Raw genomic sequence first — 16036 nt, 5'->3', positions numbered from 1 at the left:
ACCCCACCACACACTAAAGTGCGGTTGACCCCACCATTGAACTGGCTTTATTCTGCTTGCTTCAACCTCTCGCCATCGCAGCCTCGCCAGCCCTCCACCTCTTTTTCCCCTGTCCATCTTGTTCCTCACCTCCCCTTTCTCTTCTTTCTCACCCATCTTTTGATTCTTCTTCCTTCTTCCCTTTTCTCGTCCTTTCATTGCCTCAATTCAGCCACAATGTCTCACCCACGGGTAGAAGAAGTCTCAGACAGCGACCCGGACATGATCTCCGACCCCGATGAAGTCGATCTCGACGACTTTGCCGAAACAGACATCATCCGCGCCCGTGGCCCCAGCACCCAGAAGCGCATCGTCGACTCCTCAGATGACGATGACGATATCAACGACGCCGCCGCCAGAGCCGCAGCCGCAGCCGCTGGAGCGCGCGCCCAGCAGTTCATGAACCCCATGGCGGGCCCAGGCGTCTCGACCCTGCCCGCCACCTCAGATCGCTCCGCCTTCAACGACCATCAATGCCTCTATCCCGTCTACTTTGACGCCTCTCGAACCCGCGCCGAGGGCCGCCGTGTCAGCGCCGCCCTGGCCGTCAAGAACCCGCTGGCGCGCGAGATTGCCAACGCCTGCTCCCGCCTACGCCTGCAGACGCTGCTCGAGCCCGAAAAGATTCACCCCAAGGACTGGTCCAACCCGGGCCGCGTCAAGGTCGCCCTCAAGAAGACGGGCCCTTCATCCAACATTGCCAACAAGCACCACCTGTACGTCCTCGTGGCAAAGTACCTGCAAGAGAACCCCACGACGGAGAACTCGCCCGGCCTGAGGCTCCGATTCGGAAACCAGATGCAGCCACCGGAAGATAAGCCTTACCCCAAGCCTGCTGTGCCGAGGGGCTGGAAGATGAACGATTACCTACCGTATTTGAGTGCTGCCATGACAGGAGGAGGCGTTTCAGAGAATCTGTTCAAAGATATGATGAAGGAGATGCAGGGCGGTGCTGATCCCATGGCTGCGCTGATGGCAAGCCAAGGTGGTGGCAGCGGTGGCGCGAGCGGTGCAGAGGAGAGCAAGAAGAAGAAGAAGGATAAAAAGGGCAAGGGGAAGGCTTGATTGGTTAATTGATTGATTGATGATGGCGATATTGGAGCAAAGGTCAAGGCGAATAATATCCGTATGTGTGGATGAAAGGGAGAATGGGCATTGTAAAAAAGACAAAATACCTTTTTAGGGGGAGGATCTAGAGTCTATAGACTTGCTGTGATGATGGCGATTATACGACTTTCTATAATGACAAACTCGCAATGTTTCAGCTGAAAGAACAAAAACATTGGATGTACATAATGCAAGAGGGTACTTTGGAAAAACACAAAAGCTGTATGCTTGGATCTTCTATAGGTGTTGAAGGACTTGACTTTACAAACCCTATATCTACATACAAGGCCTTTTCTTCCATTCATATATGAAAGACATGTGCCAAGAAAACAAGGGTATCAAGATACACTGAAATCTTCACCCCCAACAAATTTATTCATCTCTCCACATGACTTGCTTTTTAACTAACAGACAAAACAAAAAAAGAAAAACTTTTTTTTTCCTTCCATCTTTCGCCGCTCTTGCTTGCTCGCTCGCTTGCTTGTGGGGCATCAAATCTCAAAGTCTTGACACATACACGAAATCATCGTTATGATATACATAAGCAAAAAGAAGGGGGAAAAATCGAACGACCACCGAGAGTTGGCTGAGCAAACAAAAAGGGGGGGTATACAAAAGACTTCCATCTCCCTCAGTCTACAACCTCTCATACAAAAAGATGAAGAAAAGGAGACAAAAAGGAGGGGCTCAGTAAATAAAAAATCAAGTCATTTCTTTGCTTCATTCATATACACGTGCTTTTTTTGTAAAAAGGGGGCTTTCAAGTCATTATACAGCGGCAAACTTCCTCGTAGCCGCCTGCAGAGCATCCCACTCTTGCGATCCCACAATCCGCACATTGCCTCCCGTCGTCAATTTGCCTTGCAACGCAGGGTCGCGAGGCAGTCTGACCCTTAGCCGCGCCACGGCATCTCGCTTCGCGCCAGCAGCCTGTTGTAATCTCTCTCTTCCGAGGCTGAGGCTGCGGTCTTGGGCGAAAAGCATGTCTGTCTTTTTGAGCACCGACTCCTGCCAAGTCCTCCAAGCCTCGAGATCTTCCATCTGCTTCGCCACGTGATACTGTGGTGTTGATCTGGCTGGGCGCCAGGCCAGCTTCTCCTTTGGTACGGTGCTGAGGTCGAAAACGGTGGTTGACGTCGCCATTTTAATGAGCTCTCCAAGCACGTCTCTGCCCTCGGCGGCCACCAGTGCTTTGCGCTGCTGCTCTGGGCTGGCCTCCTTCTTCAAAGGCTCCGCGAGCCACTCGTAGCTTTGCTGCTCCTTCATACGCGCACGACGGTTGTCATCGCGTAGATAACGGACTGCGCCTTGTAGGCTTTCGATTTCCTTCTTCAGCGTGTCCATTTCTCGCGCTGTAGCGACGGCCCGCTCTTGACCGGCCTTCATATCCGCAGCATCAGCGCCATCAGCATATGCTCTGCTGTCACTCGCAATCTTCTTCCACTTGTCTCGCTCCAACTCCAGGTTTTTGAGTTCTCGGTCTTGCTTCTCAATGTCCTCCTTGAGGCTGGTGATATGACCATTCACATCTTCGAGCTCGGACTGCAAGGTACCAATCCTTTCAACGTTTGCCTGAGCATCACGCATACGGGACTCAAGCGTCTCAATCTTGAGAACAGCTGTGCTAAGGTGCTCATCCCTTTGCGCGATCGTCCGACGAACCTCATTATGCTCAGCCCTGAGCCTTCTGAGTTCCTCTTCAGTATCCACCGGGACTGTTTTGAGTATCCTGAGCTCTTGGGCACGAAGACGCCAGGGAGTAGGGCTGACATCAAAGTCATGAGTCTGATCCAGGTCTGCAGCGAGTGTCGCCAAGTCAGAGATTTGTTCACCAGTAGTCTTGAGCATGCCGAGATAGCTGGAAAAGAGGTCCGACTCGTTGGCTTGGGTAGATTCGAGAACAGCTTGGTGAATGACGTCGTTAATCTCTCCATAGGTGAAGGGCTCGTTTCGGCCCTCGTCATGTGTAAGCAGCTTATGGATGCCCAAGCCCATCTGGCGGGTCAGTCGTGCAACGTCTTGAGCCAAAGTCTCGCATTGTTCGAATGCACCCTTCGTATCTTCGCCTAGCGAGAGAGATCGTGCCTTTAGATCTTCCAGAGCATGAACCGCCTTTCCAGCAAAGACCTTTGTGCTTCGCGTTTGTGTAATGGCGAGATCAATCCTCTTGGCGAAATGCTGCGCCAGCTCTTCTTCTTCGTCTGCTTCAGGAATAGCCCGCTGAACCATGCTTCGGATCACGTTAAAGGCGACAGTTGCTGAATCGAGGTGGCTTTGAACAACCAGCGCCCTCATGTGGATGTCGTCAGCAAAGGCGGCGATGCCGCTTGAGATGTGCACCTCCCCAAGATGCGACATGAGTGAAATAGTGCGCTGGAGCTCATCGGCACACTTCTGTTCTTTCAGCTCGTCTCGCCGCAGGCCGTCAATCCAGGTATTCAGCGCTCGCTCAACAGGTTCCAGCTCCAGCAGGGAGTTCTGATACTTGTTAAATTGTTCAATAGAGCAGTGGCTGATATCGTTAACAAAGCGATCACACATTGCGGCAACCCAAACAAGCTTGTCAATAGCGTCACAGCCGGCGAGAATGTCATCCTCATGGCCTGGCTCAAGCTGTCCGTTGGCTCGTTCCCTGATAAATCCGTTGAGGAGGTTTGCCTTGAATGCAAGGCGGCGGAATCGCAAAAGAGCAAGAACAGAGTCCTGGTCGTCTCGGTAGCTATCAGGAAGGAATAGCTTGACAATCTCCAAGTGCTGTTCCGCCTCTTGGGCTTCGAGTCGTCGCAGCTCAAGGTCAATCGTTTTGACTTGAGCCTTGGAAGCAGAGATCTGCAGCTTCATATTCAGATCCATCATGGCTCTCGATCGGTCATTAAGCTTCTCGGACTCGCCCTCAGTGACGGCCTGGGATGCCCTCATGTCATCCAGATCGCTCTGCAGATTCGTAACAAGCTCACGGAATCGTGACAGGGTGTATTCCATATCGCCCAACGCGGCATCTTGTTGCTGGGCTCGTCTGGCCTGCTCGGCAATAATGCTGTCTCTGAAGTCAAGCTCTTCTTGCATCTCCTTTTCATTTTGGACATGGTTAATCTCGAGCTCGTCGTTGATCTCCTTGAGATTTTCCAGATCTTCGATGACAGCTTTGAGCTCTTCTATCTGCTCAGACATGCTCATGTTTCGTTCTGTCAGATCCTCAATCATGTCCTCTGCGCCCAGTGCGGTATCCAACTGTTGGCGCAAATCTTCTACAGCCGACTCTGACTGAGCCAGTTTCTCCTTAGCTGTAGTGTGATCTTCTTTCAGAGCGTTGAATTCCTTAAGCTCCTCCTCCATGCTTTCAATCTGATCGCGAAGCTCTTGCTCCTGCTCTTGCGTGAGATCTCGCAGTCGTAAAAGGGCTTCTCTTAGTCGCTCGTTTGTGCGTTCCATCTGTAGCCAACCTGTGCTAGCACGCTCTTCGGGAGTCATGCCTTTGCTATACTCGGCATTTTCTTCCTTCAAAATCTCAAGCTCCAGCTGTAGCTCTTCCGCCTTCTCTTTCAAAGCATCCAGTTCGATTTTCAAAACTTCAGATGTCTCTTCAGCCATCTCTCTATCCAGGGTGGCTAATTCCAAAGCAGAATCATGCTCCGCTTGAAGGGCTTCGATCGATTCAAATCTTGCTTCGGCTTCTTTCACTGCCTTTCTCAAATCAGTGTTCTCTTGCTGCATTGGTTGGTATTTTTGCTGTAGCTTTTGGATGATGCCTTCGAATTTGTCTCTTTCTCCTTGAATCGTGTCCAGTTGCTTTAGTTTGTCTCGGTCTTCGATTCGCTTTCGTTCCAAAACTTTCAGCTTTGCCTTGAGGTCTTCAATCTCTCTGCTTGCAGCGGTACTACCAATGGAAGATCTTGAAGAACCGGCCGCTGTAGGTTTTTTCAACGGAGGCGTCATGGAGGATGTGGTTGATGACTCGGCCGCGATTCTCTCCAGGGCATTTGTTCTTCCAACAACCGGGCTCGTTGGCTGAGGTGAGAGTATCTCATCATCGCCTTCTTCATCAGGATCGTCTTCAACAGGGGAGCTCAAAAATTCATCGGACCTGGTGGCTGAGCTTGATTCGCGACCACCTTGAGAGCTAGCAGAAGTGCGGCGACCCGAATCAGCAGGCCGTGATACAGCTTTAGGGGCCGTAATGCCACCCCGCCCGCCAATGGCCCTAGTCGGGGCACTACCCGATCGTGAAGTAACTGACGATATCGAGGCCCCTCGCATTGATCGCTGGGTAGGCTGGGGAGGCGGGGGAGGCCCCATGGAAGTCCGCGACGCTGGCAGCGACGCGCGAGCCTTGTTAGTAGCTGACGGCACTCGGACAGTTGACGGCGTCCCTGTTCGAGACGCACTGGCACTTGATGAAGCGCTAAGCTGTTTGGTAGGAGATTTAGAAGGCGACTTAGTCCTCAGTTAATACAAATATGCTAGATCAAGAGCGTATCCACTTACCCGAAGGTTGCTTGCCGACTGCGATGGCTTGTGGTGAGGAGCTGGGCTGGGACTCGGCGCGTTGGAGTTTCCCCTCCTCCTGGTGAGACTGACATCGCTCCCAGAAACCGAAGTTCTGCTGACCGTAGGATGGAGGTTCGTTGGCCTGGTGGTGGGTTTTCGAGCTGCTGGCTTTGGCGCAGCCGCCGGTTGCGCAATGATTGTCGCCATCATGGGCTTGACGAACATGCCATATCCCATGGGACAGTCAAAGTACCTCTCGCCCTGGACGCTTCCATCGTTCTTCCCCGTCTTCTCCTCAAGCTCGACGCCAATCCATTCGCCCACCTGGAAATGAGTTTGGCCGGCAAACCGCACGGTGGCCTTGCGGCCATCGCTGAGCAGGACTGCCTGCCCAGGCTTAAAGTCCGGCATTATGACGACGGGTCAGAGGGGGGTCGTTGCATCATGAGGCTCGCGGCGCTCGAGATAGGCGGCTGCTGTTCGGTGTAGACGTTTCCTTCTTGCTGCCTCCAAAATCGGCGGCTAATGCCAGAGAGCGGTCGCAAAGAGCTTCGGAAGCTGTAGATACGGTGTATGAAGCTAGGGAATAAGGGAATAGAGGTATTAAGGAATACAGGACTAGAGGCAGGTTAAAGTGGAGGCAGACAAGTCGCGTTGAATTTCAGTGCGCGGGACAGGGAATCTTGATGTGAACCAACCCTTGAAGATGCTCGTACCTCAGGGAGCTCTCCATCCCACTAGACCGCTAGAATGCGGCGTGCGCGCCCGCTATTCGCTGCCACCCGCAATGTAGCAGTACTAACCCAGTAGCGCCTGCGAGGCTGTTAAAACGCACACAGCTGCTGTGGCACTATTTGACAAAGCTACAAGCCTTTGAGGCCTCGAAAACAAGGCAACAAAAGAATCGCAATATGGAAGATCTCAAGAACGTCAACACAAGGAATAAGAACACGATGAGGAGAACGAGCTCACCAGCTGCAGCACTGGGCATCTTTTCTTTCTCCTAGACGCGTACATTCAATGTATATAAGGCACTTTCGTCGACACAGATCATCATCCAAATTCAACTCCTATCATAATTATTGCTCCTATCATAATTATTGCCCCTACCATAATAATTGAACCTAGACGCCAATACTGAAACCAATACCGGCCCTTAACGCCATTCCCGAATCTAAACCAACACCAGCCTTTTATCTATTCTCATTCTCTTTCTGGCTTTCATTCTAGAATTCATTATCATTATTCATTATTCATTCCCATATTCTTCTCTTCATATGGCCCCTATCTGGCCCTGTCTCGCACTTATCTGCCATACTTGCTCGCGAAGGGGATGGTGATATTGGCATCTGAATAGGAGGGAGTCGCAGAGATTCGTCAAACAAAGAAGTTCGTGGAGAACTACCACCTGCTCCATTCATCTCCCACGGCCGAGGCGGGGGCTGCGTTGGCTGTGAGGGGAAACTCTGTGACCTGGGCATACTCGCAAGCTCAGGCAAGGTGGAAGAGGAGTAATGCCTAATCGACCTCGTTGATTCTCCCCCTGAAGCCAATCTTGAGAATTCCGTACCAGGCGTTCGGGCGTAAAAGTCGGAATGGCCGCTGGCTAGACGATAATCTCCCATGCTATCTGTGCGGCGTCTCTTCACTTCGGGCGATGCTGATCCATAGTCCTCGGGGCTTCGAATCGAGGACGTCCTGCCCTGCACGGACATGCTATGAATTTGATACAGCTCGTGATTTGTCCGGCGAGGGATGCCAGTGTCTAGCCTAGGCAGAGACGGCGTAGAAGGAGACAGCATAGGATGAGACGTCCCAGGCCGCGGCTCTGAATTGCTCAGACCAGGTGCTAACCGAGTTGACGCGCGTTTGGTCGGGGTTCGCGGAGTTGCAATAAGTCGACCCTGGCACTTGGAGCACCGGCTTGGCTCTTCAGCAGCTGCTGGGGAAGACGGTTTTCCTTTCTTGCTCTTCTTACGGCGCGGTCTATATTGATAATCTGGATTCTGCAGGCGATGGAGATATTTCTCTTCTTCGGCTAGTCTTTTCCAGTCGCCCTTGATATGGGCCAGCTCGTTTTTCCACTTTGCTGCAATTATCTTAGATATTTGAGGATTGGACAGGCGCGGATTTTCAGCTGTCACATGGCTATGGTGATATTGGCGATAAAGAATAAAAGCTATGAAAAGAGAGCTCCATAGTCAGTCGATGCTCCTCAACAATTCTTCCCCCAGCGACATCGCGACGAAGACTATGCCTCATACGCTCAAGACGCCATCATTACAGTCTGTTTTAGATCGAAAATCAACCAGAAAGATACCAGTTACAACATACCATTTCGCGGCCTAGGGATTTTGGTCTCCGGTGGACACACACAAATAATATCTCGAATGCTGTCAGCTTGCATTGCGGCAGTCGAGGTACCAACTCTTAGCTGACTTTCCACACTGCGGCTCATCTCAGGCGTGCCAAGAGGCGCAGGTGGTAACCTCGTGGTATACTCTCTCCTAGGACTCAGAGGATGCAAGAGAGACGAGGCATTAGACTCATCTCTCTGAGATATCAGTTCCCTGAGAACATGGATCGGCGGCATACTGCGCCGGTGCTCTTGAGAAGGTATGATATGGGCCATGCTGAGAGATCAAGATGAGACGAAGGATACACTGGCCGCAATACTTTAAGTCGAGTGACCACTCTCCTAGCTCAAGAGCCACAGATCTTGGTGTAAGGGTGAGCTGGGCTGATTGTTTTTCGACAAGAATAGAACAGCAAACGAACATGCCGCAGGGCCGAGACCCTGAGGAGTTCTAGCAGGGAAGGAAGAGTACCGCGAACAAAGGCGTGGAACACAAAGCGATTTCGCGTGGTTGGGAAGTTGGAAGGGATTTGAGATTCAAAAAGGGGGGAAGTATGATGGAAGAGAGATGTGTAAAAAGCGGGAAGGCTTCTAGGTGGAGGGTGGCTTTGTGTATGCAAAGAGATACCCATTCACTTCACAATAGTGGCTGTTCCTTCCGCCTACAGCCGATTCTGCTTTTGGGCTCATCTGATGAGTGGACACCACCCTGCCTCCGATGTCTCAAATGTCTTGCTTGGAAGAAAGCTTGCCTCTCGCTGGATCCATGGCCATAGCATCGAATCGAAGCCCCTGTGAGCAAGACAACCTGAGCCCACCTAGAGAGCTCAGAGCTCCATCAAGCTAGAAGCAAAGTTATACACTAGCAGCGGCCGATGAGATGGACCATGGGTACGGGAGACGGGTACCGTTGGGTGGGAAAAAAGCCGGTTGGGCAAAATGGCTGGGAGGAGAAAAGCTTCTTTGTCTGGTCGATCGTTTGCGGCGGGACGCCACAAGCACCCTGCAATTTCTTCGCCATTCTTTTTATTTTTATTTTATTCTCTTACCCGCGTTTTACTTCATCGGCAAACGAACGGGCTTGATCCACGTTCGTCACCAGACAATGCCGGCCAGCTGTCCGCCACCCCATGCGGCAACAATAAACAAAACCAGGGAGGCTGCCCTACCTGAAGGGGGTAGCGGCGTAGGCGCGCACGTCCGCCATCCGCACACGGCGGCAGCGACGAAAACCCCCGGCCAGGCAGCTGAATATCTATCTGCGTGTGTGAGATATCGTCCTCGTCTGCCATTGGCACTTTTCGCCTCTTCACCTCTTCTTGACTTGTCTCTGGCCCCCTCACGCCAACACTTGCTCGTGCATAAAAATCGTGTACTGACACACACAGCTCGACTCCATACGAATATTACGGCAGCTGAAAAAAAAGCTCAGGAGCCCGCCGCCTCCTTTCTTAGTCGTTCTTATTACGTCTTGATCTTCCTGCTTCTAGTTCTTCTCTTTCTCTCATGCCGCCTATCGCGCGCTCACACCCCTCTGGCACGCCCCCCCTCCCCCTCCCAGCCTCAACCAGAGACGGACAATGCCGCCTTTGGAATGCACGCCATCAAACCTTTGGAATGCTGGGCTATGAGACAAGACTGGAGGCCAATGTGCGAGCTCACCGAGCCCAGGGGCAAAGGTTTCCTTCTACGTCCATTACACGTGACATTCTATTGTGTATTCTCGTCTCCATCTTGCTTCCTCCGTCTCCGCCGCCTCTTTTCTCCGTCTACTGTGTAAGTTGTACACTTATTGTAGGCCACTAGGCTTCCTATGGCGCCCATGCACTTTTGACACCGGGACACCCACTCGGGCAGAAGGTGAGGGGGCTTAGCAAAGAGAAAACAATAAAAATTGAAAATAATATAGAGATATAAAAGAAAGAAGGGTGGAGCACGAATCATGGCTGCTACGTACTCGTATACGTTGACGTCCAGGCTTTCTTCTCCACATAAGACTCAGGCTCTTTGGCTTATGAGACGATCTTATTCCCTCCCTTGAGGCCTACAATGTCTCGGGCCGTAGGATGGTGTGGCGTAAGAGGGAGAGACCGACACTGCTGTAGAAGCACGGAGTATTTGTATGCAGGGCAATCTTTGTTACGTTGGCAGCGTAAGAGACATGGCCGGCCCGCCATTTCAGATTACTTTCATTCATTCAAGCCCAATCATTTCTCAGGGCTGGTCTAAAACCCTTCCCCCCTAGTAGCTATTACTCCGTACATCGTTTTTAGAAAAAGACAAACCAAAAAAAGAAAAAAAGATGTGCCTAGGATTTCCGTCAAAATCCGTCATGACCTATTTATTAACCAGTGGTGACTTGTTTGGCACACCGCCCAGCGCCAATCCTTCACAATGATATTCCTCCCTTGCATGATCTAGCCCTGTTCGTTCATCCTCTTTGCAAAATTACAGATAGCCTTTGCCCCCCTCGCTGGCCAATAGTGCAGCGCTACGGCGGGCGTCTAGGAAGAGGTCCTCGCATTCGGACACGTCCTGGAGGTCGATCTGAGTACGGCCATTCGCCTTGGCAAGAATGCTGTCGGGGGTCACACGTCAGCCGTCAGTTGTCTCACGCGAAGGAACTTGTTCATTCAATGAACCCATAGGAACTCACCTTGAGGGTGTCAGCAGCTGTAGGCAGTATCTTAAGCTAACGCGGACACCGTGCTCGGAAATTTTGTCAATGGCAGCGTCGGTAATCGAGACACCCTCCGTCGTGGCACGCAGCTTGACAATCTTTTTGATCTCATCTGCCGAGTATGGGGACGTGGGTATGATGAGCATTCGCGCTAAAAAGTCAGGAGGAATGCCATGAGCTGCAACAACGTCGTCAGTGCCTCTTATTGTGCACATTCCCCGGTTCGAGGCCAGAACGACAATGGGAGCGAGATGCGATTCCAATGCTCGGTTCAGATAGGTGAAGCACTCCACATCGAGCATGTGAGCCTATTATAATCCAGTGTCAGTGTCTGATACCAATTTTCGTTTATCTCCGATACAATGGGACAGGGGGGAAAGCATTTACCTCGTCGATGAACAAAACACCTGGGACCAATTCAGCCACACCCTGGTCAATGTATTTTCCAACGACCTTGTTGATCTCGGCACGCAGTTTGTCCGTGATTTCTGTCATCTTGGGCTTCAACAGCTGACCCATCATGCTCATGATGTCCTGGCCACCCTGCGGCCGAGCGTTTGCAACGTCAAGGTCATGCAATGTGACGTCCTGCACAATCTCCTTCTTCTTGTGTACCTCACCCTTGGGGATGGGTACGTATTCCTCGGCCTCGAGGTCGAACTCGGTGGCATACGCATCGGATCGTCCCACCCTCTTGCAAGCACCGGTGTTTGCCTCAATGTAGATGACGTCGCCGACAGTGACTCTCTCCTTCTGGATAGCCTCGTAGATGCTTGGGTCCAATCGAAGCTTTTTCTGGCCCTTGGCACTCTTCAGTCCGATCAGCAGTGTGCTGATTGTCTTTCCGTAGCCGCCCAAGGGATTCTCTGCCTCCTCTGGGGTAAGTTCGGTAACCTCGCCCTCATAGACCTCCTTCGTTTCCCGGACCTTAAGGCCAATCGCTCTTCGGAAGTTCTCCATCAGGATTTCGGTCTTCTTGACTTCTGACGAATAGATCTCGCTGCCCACGATTGGGCAAAAGGGAATCTTGGTTCCCAGTTCCTGGCTAATGGCAAGAGCCAAAGCCGTCTTTCCAGTTCCCGGGCCACCAGCTAACAGAACACCTCGGCCAGCCATTTTGTGAGCTCGAATCAGATCGACAACGACGCCGCATGACTATAATAGCAAGCAGAAGGGTTAGTGGGTTGAATGGATGCCATCCTTGGGGAATCTCCTTACCTCTCGAGCGGGGACTTGGCCAACAAAGCCACCAGCTTGGGTATCAGCATATCCATCGGATTTTAGTCCCAAGCCCTTGATGTGTGTATGAGCCGCAGTGCGGTTATCGCGTTTGTTGCCCTTGACTTCGCTGATTTGAACCATCTTGGCGGTGCGATTCGGGCCTCGGTATCAATTGCGAAGAGACAAAATAACAATGTCCTTATTCTTTAACCAGATATCCTCGGATTTGTCTACCTATCGCATGTCCAGGTGAGGCGTGTTGAATTACAAAGCGCAAAAATTGATGATCTTGAAATTTTGCGATTGGATCACAGCCCTGCAGCTATCGAGTTACCAAGCGCGGCGTCGCGACTGCTAGCCCGTCTCTCGCTGCACGTGATCCGACTGGCCTACCCTGAAGCCTCAGATGCGTCTTTGGGCTTTACTTATATCTTTAACATCTTTAACATCTGCCAGAGGTTTTTTCTCTTTGTCATTGATTTATTCGCATAAGAATGTAATTTACTATGTTAGTTCATTCTTGAAATTCCATTATCAGCTTGAGTTTTCTCATATGTGGCCAAATTGCCCGCTTTATAAAAGAAGCTATTATAAGCGGCTCTCTACAATGTAACATTCCAGCTGTTCTTCATATGATAAACTTTAAACAGAAAATGTGCTGTAGGTTTTCTCTTTTTCGACTCCTACATATCACTTCTTTCATTTGATTTCGCAAAATACTGGCGCTTTTAATCAATTATTCACCAAGATAGTAAGCAAATTTGGTACTCTGGCTGAAAAGTAACTTTTCTCTTGGATTATTCTGTCTATCCAGATGTATATATCATGCTAACAATCCATTACCAAACAATTTACCAATGCAGATCAAGTTCTACTCAAATTTATCCCTTCTACATGACCCCCAGTATCGACAAGCATTGGCGATCCTTCTGCCTCTCCTTCTAAATTTCCCTGTCTTTCGACATCGTTAACCTTTAGAACTGGCGGATTCTTTAGGAAAACGACGGTGATGGCGCTGCCAAGAATGAGGCCACAGCCAGCCAGACTTGTCATGCTCATGCTGTGGTCGAAAATCCATCGGTCAAAGCTGACGGCAAACAGCATGTGCGTGTATACCATGGCATTTGCTTTGTTGGACTTGTCGGCTGCAAGGCCCGAAGTCAACAAGTATTGCATTATGAAGCCAGGCACTGCGATCCAAAGGAGCAGAAACCATCCCTTCAAAGACGTCGGTGTGATCCACCTCAGGTGAGGTTGGCTGATGTTTAGCTTTGGCGCCATAATCAATACCATGATGCAGATGAACGTGCAAGCCATGCCAAAGAAGTTGACGGAGATCAAAGGGTGAGCGCGTTTTCCAATGGTACGAATGCATGTGAATGCGCCGGCAGCTCCCAACACCCCGAGAAGAGCAACACCAACGGCGAGCAACCGCTCTTCAGCTGTTGGCTCACGGTCGAGGCCGGGGAAAGCCCCATCCACTTGCTCAGGAGCATCTACCACCTGGTCTTTGGACGAAGAGAGGTCCATGAACAAAGAAACCGGCTGAGCAATGAGTATCACTCCTAGAAGAGCTACGCCCGTAGCAATTTGCTCAGGCCGTGTGAATGGCTCACGCAAGGCAAAGTAACATAAAATGCCAGCAACACCAGGGGCGAGAAAGCCAATGACAGTGGCATCAGCGAGTGGCAGATACATCATGGAATACCACATGCCGTATATGCCAAAGAATCCCGAGAAACCTCGAGCCAGCAGAAGCCATCTGACCTCTTTATTGCCCAGGAGGAAATCGGGGATGCCCTTCCACCACATATATGCACAGCAGAGGACAGATGTGAGTCCTTGCCGAAGGAGAAGAACCTGGATTGGATGTATTCCGTCGCCATCTAACTCCAGTAGTCGAGCACTGAGGTTCATCAAAGCCCCGAAAAACTGTGAGACCGCTACAAGTATAGATGGCTTGTTTCTTATCCAAAACTGCTTCAACCGAGACGACGACGCTTCGAGAGGAGCTGGATGAACTCCTGTCGGATTATATGGTCCATGGGGAATCGGGGAGAGTCTTCCACTGGGAGCTGGACTTATTGAGAGTTGACGAAAATCGTCAGGCAACAGCGATGGTTTCGTTTTCGTCTGATAATCGCTTGTAATAACTGGGTTTTGCAGCGCAATATGATAACCATCTGCCTCTTCTGGATGGTTTTTGTATGGAGAGAGGTGCAGCTCAATCTCTGTCGGGGCAGGCGGGGGTACGGTTATTCGTTCAGCCTCCATGATCACCCTCTTAAATCACCTTAAAAACACAAGACGATAAAACTGCATTTGGATTAACGAAGCTGATGGCAGCAACTAGATGGCAACGATAATACAACGCCAAGCAGCCTTAGGATTCCAAGTCTCTAGCAGACCGAGAACGATGTGCCATTGTAGAAAGAGATTTTCTCTTCTACAACTCTACTCTAGCCAGGCAGACACCGCCCAGTGACCACCCGCTCCTCCTCAACACCACCAGCATTAGCAGCAAGCAGGACTGCACTCATTCTGCTTGGCGCCTCTTCCCCATGGCACCCTATTGGCCTTCTCTGGGGGTGGATCTGATATAGTCGTTCCTCTAGCCGCCTTTATCGCAATTATCGCCCCATCACCGAGGAGCTGTGACGGCGGGCAATTTTTTAACTGGCGGAGATGCAGCGGCAACAGCTTACGAAATCGGCTTTTTACCCCATTCAAGAGCTAAAAGGTGCGAATAGCTAGATAAAAACCCAACCACGAGCTGGCCACGCGGTAAACCCGATATCGCTATCTACGGCCGGCCCGGAGCATGTGGTGGCAGAAGACGGATATCGGCCGCCGATCGTCTCCGCTCCGCTTTATTCCCATGCGCCCGGCTTTGTTTGGCTGTTATTGGCCTGTCTGGGGTAGCAGAGGCCATTGTGATATTGTGGCGTAGGAAGCCATTAATTCTTTAACTTGAATGATTCCGGCTTCAATGTCGACCCTAAATGGGCAGGATGGGCTAGTTGACATATATTGGGCAGTAGTGACATAATATATCATATGCGCGGTTAGGAGGTAGGCTAGTTTACTCAGCCGTAGCTGAAAACGCAAGTCCGGTCCTTACCGACAGAGTAGAGAGGATTTGCTGAAGGATCGCGTAAATAGTGGTAGTATTGATCAGCTGGCATCCATTAAGCTGTAAGTATGTGCTAATTAAAAAAGAAAGAACAAAGACCCCCAAAACGCCGATCCTATGTATCAAGCATCCATTATATGCTTTCCACCGCCCTGAACTCCAGAACAATGCCTTTTAAAACCAAATAGAAAAAAAAAAAGAAGGAATCGATGGCTCAATCAAATTCCTTCCAAGAATAACCACCATTACTTCTTCTTCCCCAAAGCATCTGCCTCTGCCTCCGCATCATCATCAGCTTCACCCAACTCCTCTTCCGCTCTATTCGTCTTCGGCTTTTCTTTATCCTTCTCCTTCTCCTTCTTTTTCTCCTCCTCCGCCGCATCCTTCATAATCTCATCTTCACCATCTCGTAGAATTTCTCGCGCCTTCTTGATCTCCTTTTGCTTCTCGAAAACTTCTTGCACTTTACCCAAAAACGAAGGGTTCTTCCGAAAGGCAAACTCAAAGTCTTCGTATTTGATCTTTTGTCGGCCCGAGTAGTTTGCGGCGCGGTTCGCTTCGAAGGCGATGGACTGCATGAAGTCGGTGAGGATTTCGTCCAGCACGCGGACGGTTTCGGGCATGGGGTTTTTGATGTCACCGTGGGCGTAGAGGAGTTGTGCCACTGTAGAGCGTAATAATGAGTTAGAATCTTCTTTCTCTTTTCCTATATGACGGATATCTTCTTTATATCTTTGATGTCTTGGTTGTTGGAGGGTGATGCATACGTTCGGCGTAGGAAAAGTTCATTTTGCCGACATTCTTGCCGGCGCGCGCACGAGGCTCCATCTTGAATGTGCTTTTATCTGTTGCTTCTTCTCTTCTCGTAGGTTGCTTAACAGATTAGATCGTTGGGAGAATCTTAAGTATCAGCGATGCTCGAAATCTCAAAGCTATGAAAAGAGAAATTGAAATCACAAGCTTGCAACTTTGAAATCGCAACCTCTGGTTGGTGGAGACGGGCTGCATGTCA

At 50.5% G+C, this 16036-nt stretch overlaps 7 protein-coding genes across 7 annotated transcripts; 2 read left to right on the top strand and 5 right to left on the bottom strand.

The window, feature by feature from the left end:
- Positions 1 to 51: 51 nt before the first annotated feature.
- On the top strand, positions 52 to 1200 carry GGI43DRAFT_11097 (RNA-binding signal recognition particle subunit SEC65). The gene has a single exon (XM_083198917.1). It carries the CDS (start codon positions 217 to 219, stop codon positions 1102 to 1104), a length of 888 nt encoding a protein of 295 aa, XP_083066022.1. The 5' UTR covers positions 52 to 216; the 3' UTR covers positions 1105 to 1200.
- A 482-nt stretch (positions 1201 to 1682) lies between these two features.
- On the bottom strand, positions 1683 to 6498 carry GGI43DRAFT_11117 (dynein associated protein-domain-containing protein). Its single transcript, XM_083198920.1, has 2 exons — positions 5632 to 6498; positions 1683 to 5580 (listed from the first exon to the last, which is right to left on the bottom strand). Exons 1-2 carry the CDS (start codon positions 6043 to 6045, stop codon positions 1915 to 1917), a joined length of 4080 nt encoding a protein of 1359 aa, XP_083066021.1. The 5' UTR covers positions 6046 to 6498; the 3' UTR covers positions 1683 to 1914.
- Positions 6499 to 6764: 266 nt separating this feature from the next.
- On the bottom strand, positions 6765 to 8568 carry GGI43DRAFT_10964 (HMG-box domain-containing protein). Its single transcript, XM_083198898.1, has 2 exons — positions 7969 to 8568; positions 6765 to 7813 (listed from the first exon to the last, which is right to left on the bottom strand). The coding sequence occupies exons 1-2, from the start codon at positions 8264 to 8266 to the stop codon at positions 6888 to 6890; spliced, it is 1224 nt and encodes a 407-aa protein (XP_083066020.1). The 5' UTR covers positions 8267 to 8568; the 3' UTR covers positions 6765 to 6887.
- On the top strand, positions 8569 to 9993 carry GGI43DRAFT_11006 (uncharacterized protein). The gene has a single exon (XM_083198909.1). It carries the CDS (start codon positions 8871 to 8873, stop codon positions 9768 to 9770), a length of 900 nt encoding a protein of 299 aa, XP_083066019.1. The 5' UTR covers positions 8569 to 8870; the 3' UTR covers positions 9771 to 9993.
- A 335-nt stretch (positions 9994 to 10328) lies between these two features.
- Positions 10329 to 12164, bottom strand: GGI43DRAFT_10971 (RuvB family ATP-dependent DNA helicase pontin). Its single transcript, XM_083198901.1, has 4 exons — positions 11889 to 12164; positions 11058 to 11825; positions 10647 to 10978; positions 10329 to 10568 (listed from the first exon to the last, which is right to left on the bottom strand). Exons 1-4 carry the CDS (start codon positions 12030 to 12032, stop codon positions 10439 to 10441), a joined length of 1374 nt encoding a protein of 457 aa, XP_083066018.1. The 5' UTR covers positions 12033 to 12164; the 3' UTR covers positions 10329 to 10438.
- Positions 12165 to 12629: 465 nt separating this feature from the next.
- Positions 12630 to 14478, bottom strand: GGI43DRAFT_10958 (DMT family transporter). Its single transcript, XM_083198893.1, has one exon. It carries the CDS (start codon positions 14163 to 14165, stop codon positions 12756 to 12758), a length of 1410 nt encoding a protein of 469 aa, XP_083066017.1. The 5' UTR covers positions 14166 to 14478; the 3' UTR covers positions 12630 to 12755.
- Positions 14479 to 15041: 563 nt separating this feature from the next.
- On the bottom strand, positions 15042 to 16013 carry GGI43DRAFT_390127 (transcription initiation factor TFIID subunit 13). The gene is made up of 2 exons (XM_083204285.1): positions 15792 to 16013; positions 15042 to 15688 (listed from the first exon to the last, which is right to left on the bottom strand). Exons 1-2 carry the CDS (start codon positions 15850 to 15852, stop codon positions 15270 to 15272), a joined length of 480 nt encoding a protein of 159 aa, XP_083066016.1. The 5' UTR covers positions 15853 to 16013; the 3' UTR covers positions 15042 to 15269.
- Positions 16014 to 16036: the final 23 nt, after the last annotated feature.

The sequence above is a fragment of the Trichoderma evansii genome, assembly GCF_050947405.1.
Source record: "Trichoderma evansii strain SZMC 28006 chromosome Unknown GGI43scaffold_1, whole genome shotgun sequence".
In the NCBI taxonomy this organism is placed as follows: domain Eukaryota; kingdom Fungi; phylum Ascomycota; class Sordariomycetes; order Hypocreales; family Hypocreaceae; genus Trichoderma; species Trichoderma evansii.
The sequence above is the reverse complement of the archived record's forward strand: the minus strand, read 5'-3'. Positions and strand labels throughout refer to the sequence as shown.

Coding starts and splice junctions, on each gene's coding strand:
- GGI43DRAFT_11097 (XM_083198917.1), top strand. CDS start 217: ATGTCTCACCCACGGGTAGAAGAAGTCTCAGACAGCGACCCGGACATG.
- GGI43DRAFT_11117 (XM_083198920.1), bottom strand. CDS start 6,045: ATGCCGGACTTTAAGCCTGGGCAGGCAGTCCTGCTCAGCGATGGCCGC. Junction 5,581..5,631: donor AGTCGGCAAGCAACCTTCGG/GTAAGTGGATAC, acceptor CTGAGGACTAAG/TCGCCTTCTAAATCTCCTAC.
- GGI43DRAFT_10964 (XM_083198898.1), bottom strand. CDS start 8,266: ATGGCCCATATCATACCTTCTCAAGAGCACCGGCGCAGTATGCCGCCG. Junction 7,814..7,968: donor AATCCCTAGGCCGCGAAATG/GTATGTTGTAAC, acceptor CTCTTTTCATAG/CTTTTATTCTTTATCGCCAA.
- GGI43DRAFT_11006 (XM_083198909.1), top strand. CDS start 8,871: ATGGACCATGGGTACGGGAGACGGGTACCGTTGGGTGGGAAAAAAGCC.
- GGI43DRAFT_10971 (XM_083198901.1), bottom strand. CDS start 12,032: ATGGTTCAAATCAGCGAAGTCAAGGGCAACAAACGCGATAACCGCACT. Junction 11,826..11,888: donor GCCAAGTCCCCGCTCGAGAG/GTAAGGAGATTC, acceptor TTGCTATTATAG/TCATGCGGCGTCGTTGTCGA. Junction 10,569..10,646: donor CAGCTGCTGACACCCTCAAG/GTGAGTTCCTAT, acceptor GACCCCCGACAG/CATTCTTGCCAAGGCGAATG.
- GGI43DRAFT_10958 (XM_083198893.1), bottom strand. CDS start 14,165: ATGGAGGCTGAACGAATAACCGTACCCCCGCCTGCCCCGACAGAGATT.
- GGI43DRAFT_390127 (XM_083204285.1), bottom strand. CDS start 15,852: ATGGAGCCTCGTGCGCGCGCCGGCAAGAATGTCGGCAAAATGAACTTT. Junction 15,689..15,791: donor GAACTTTTCCTACGCCGAAC/GTATGCATCACC, acceptor TACGCTCTACAG/TGGCACAACTCCTCTACGCC.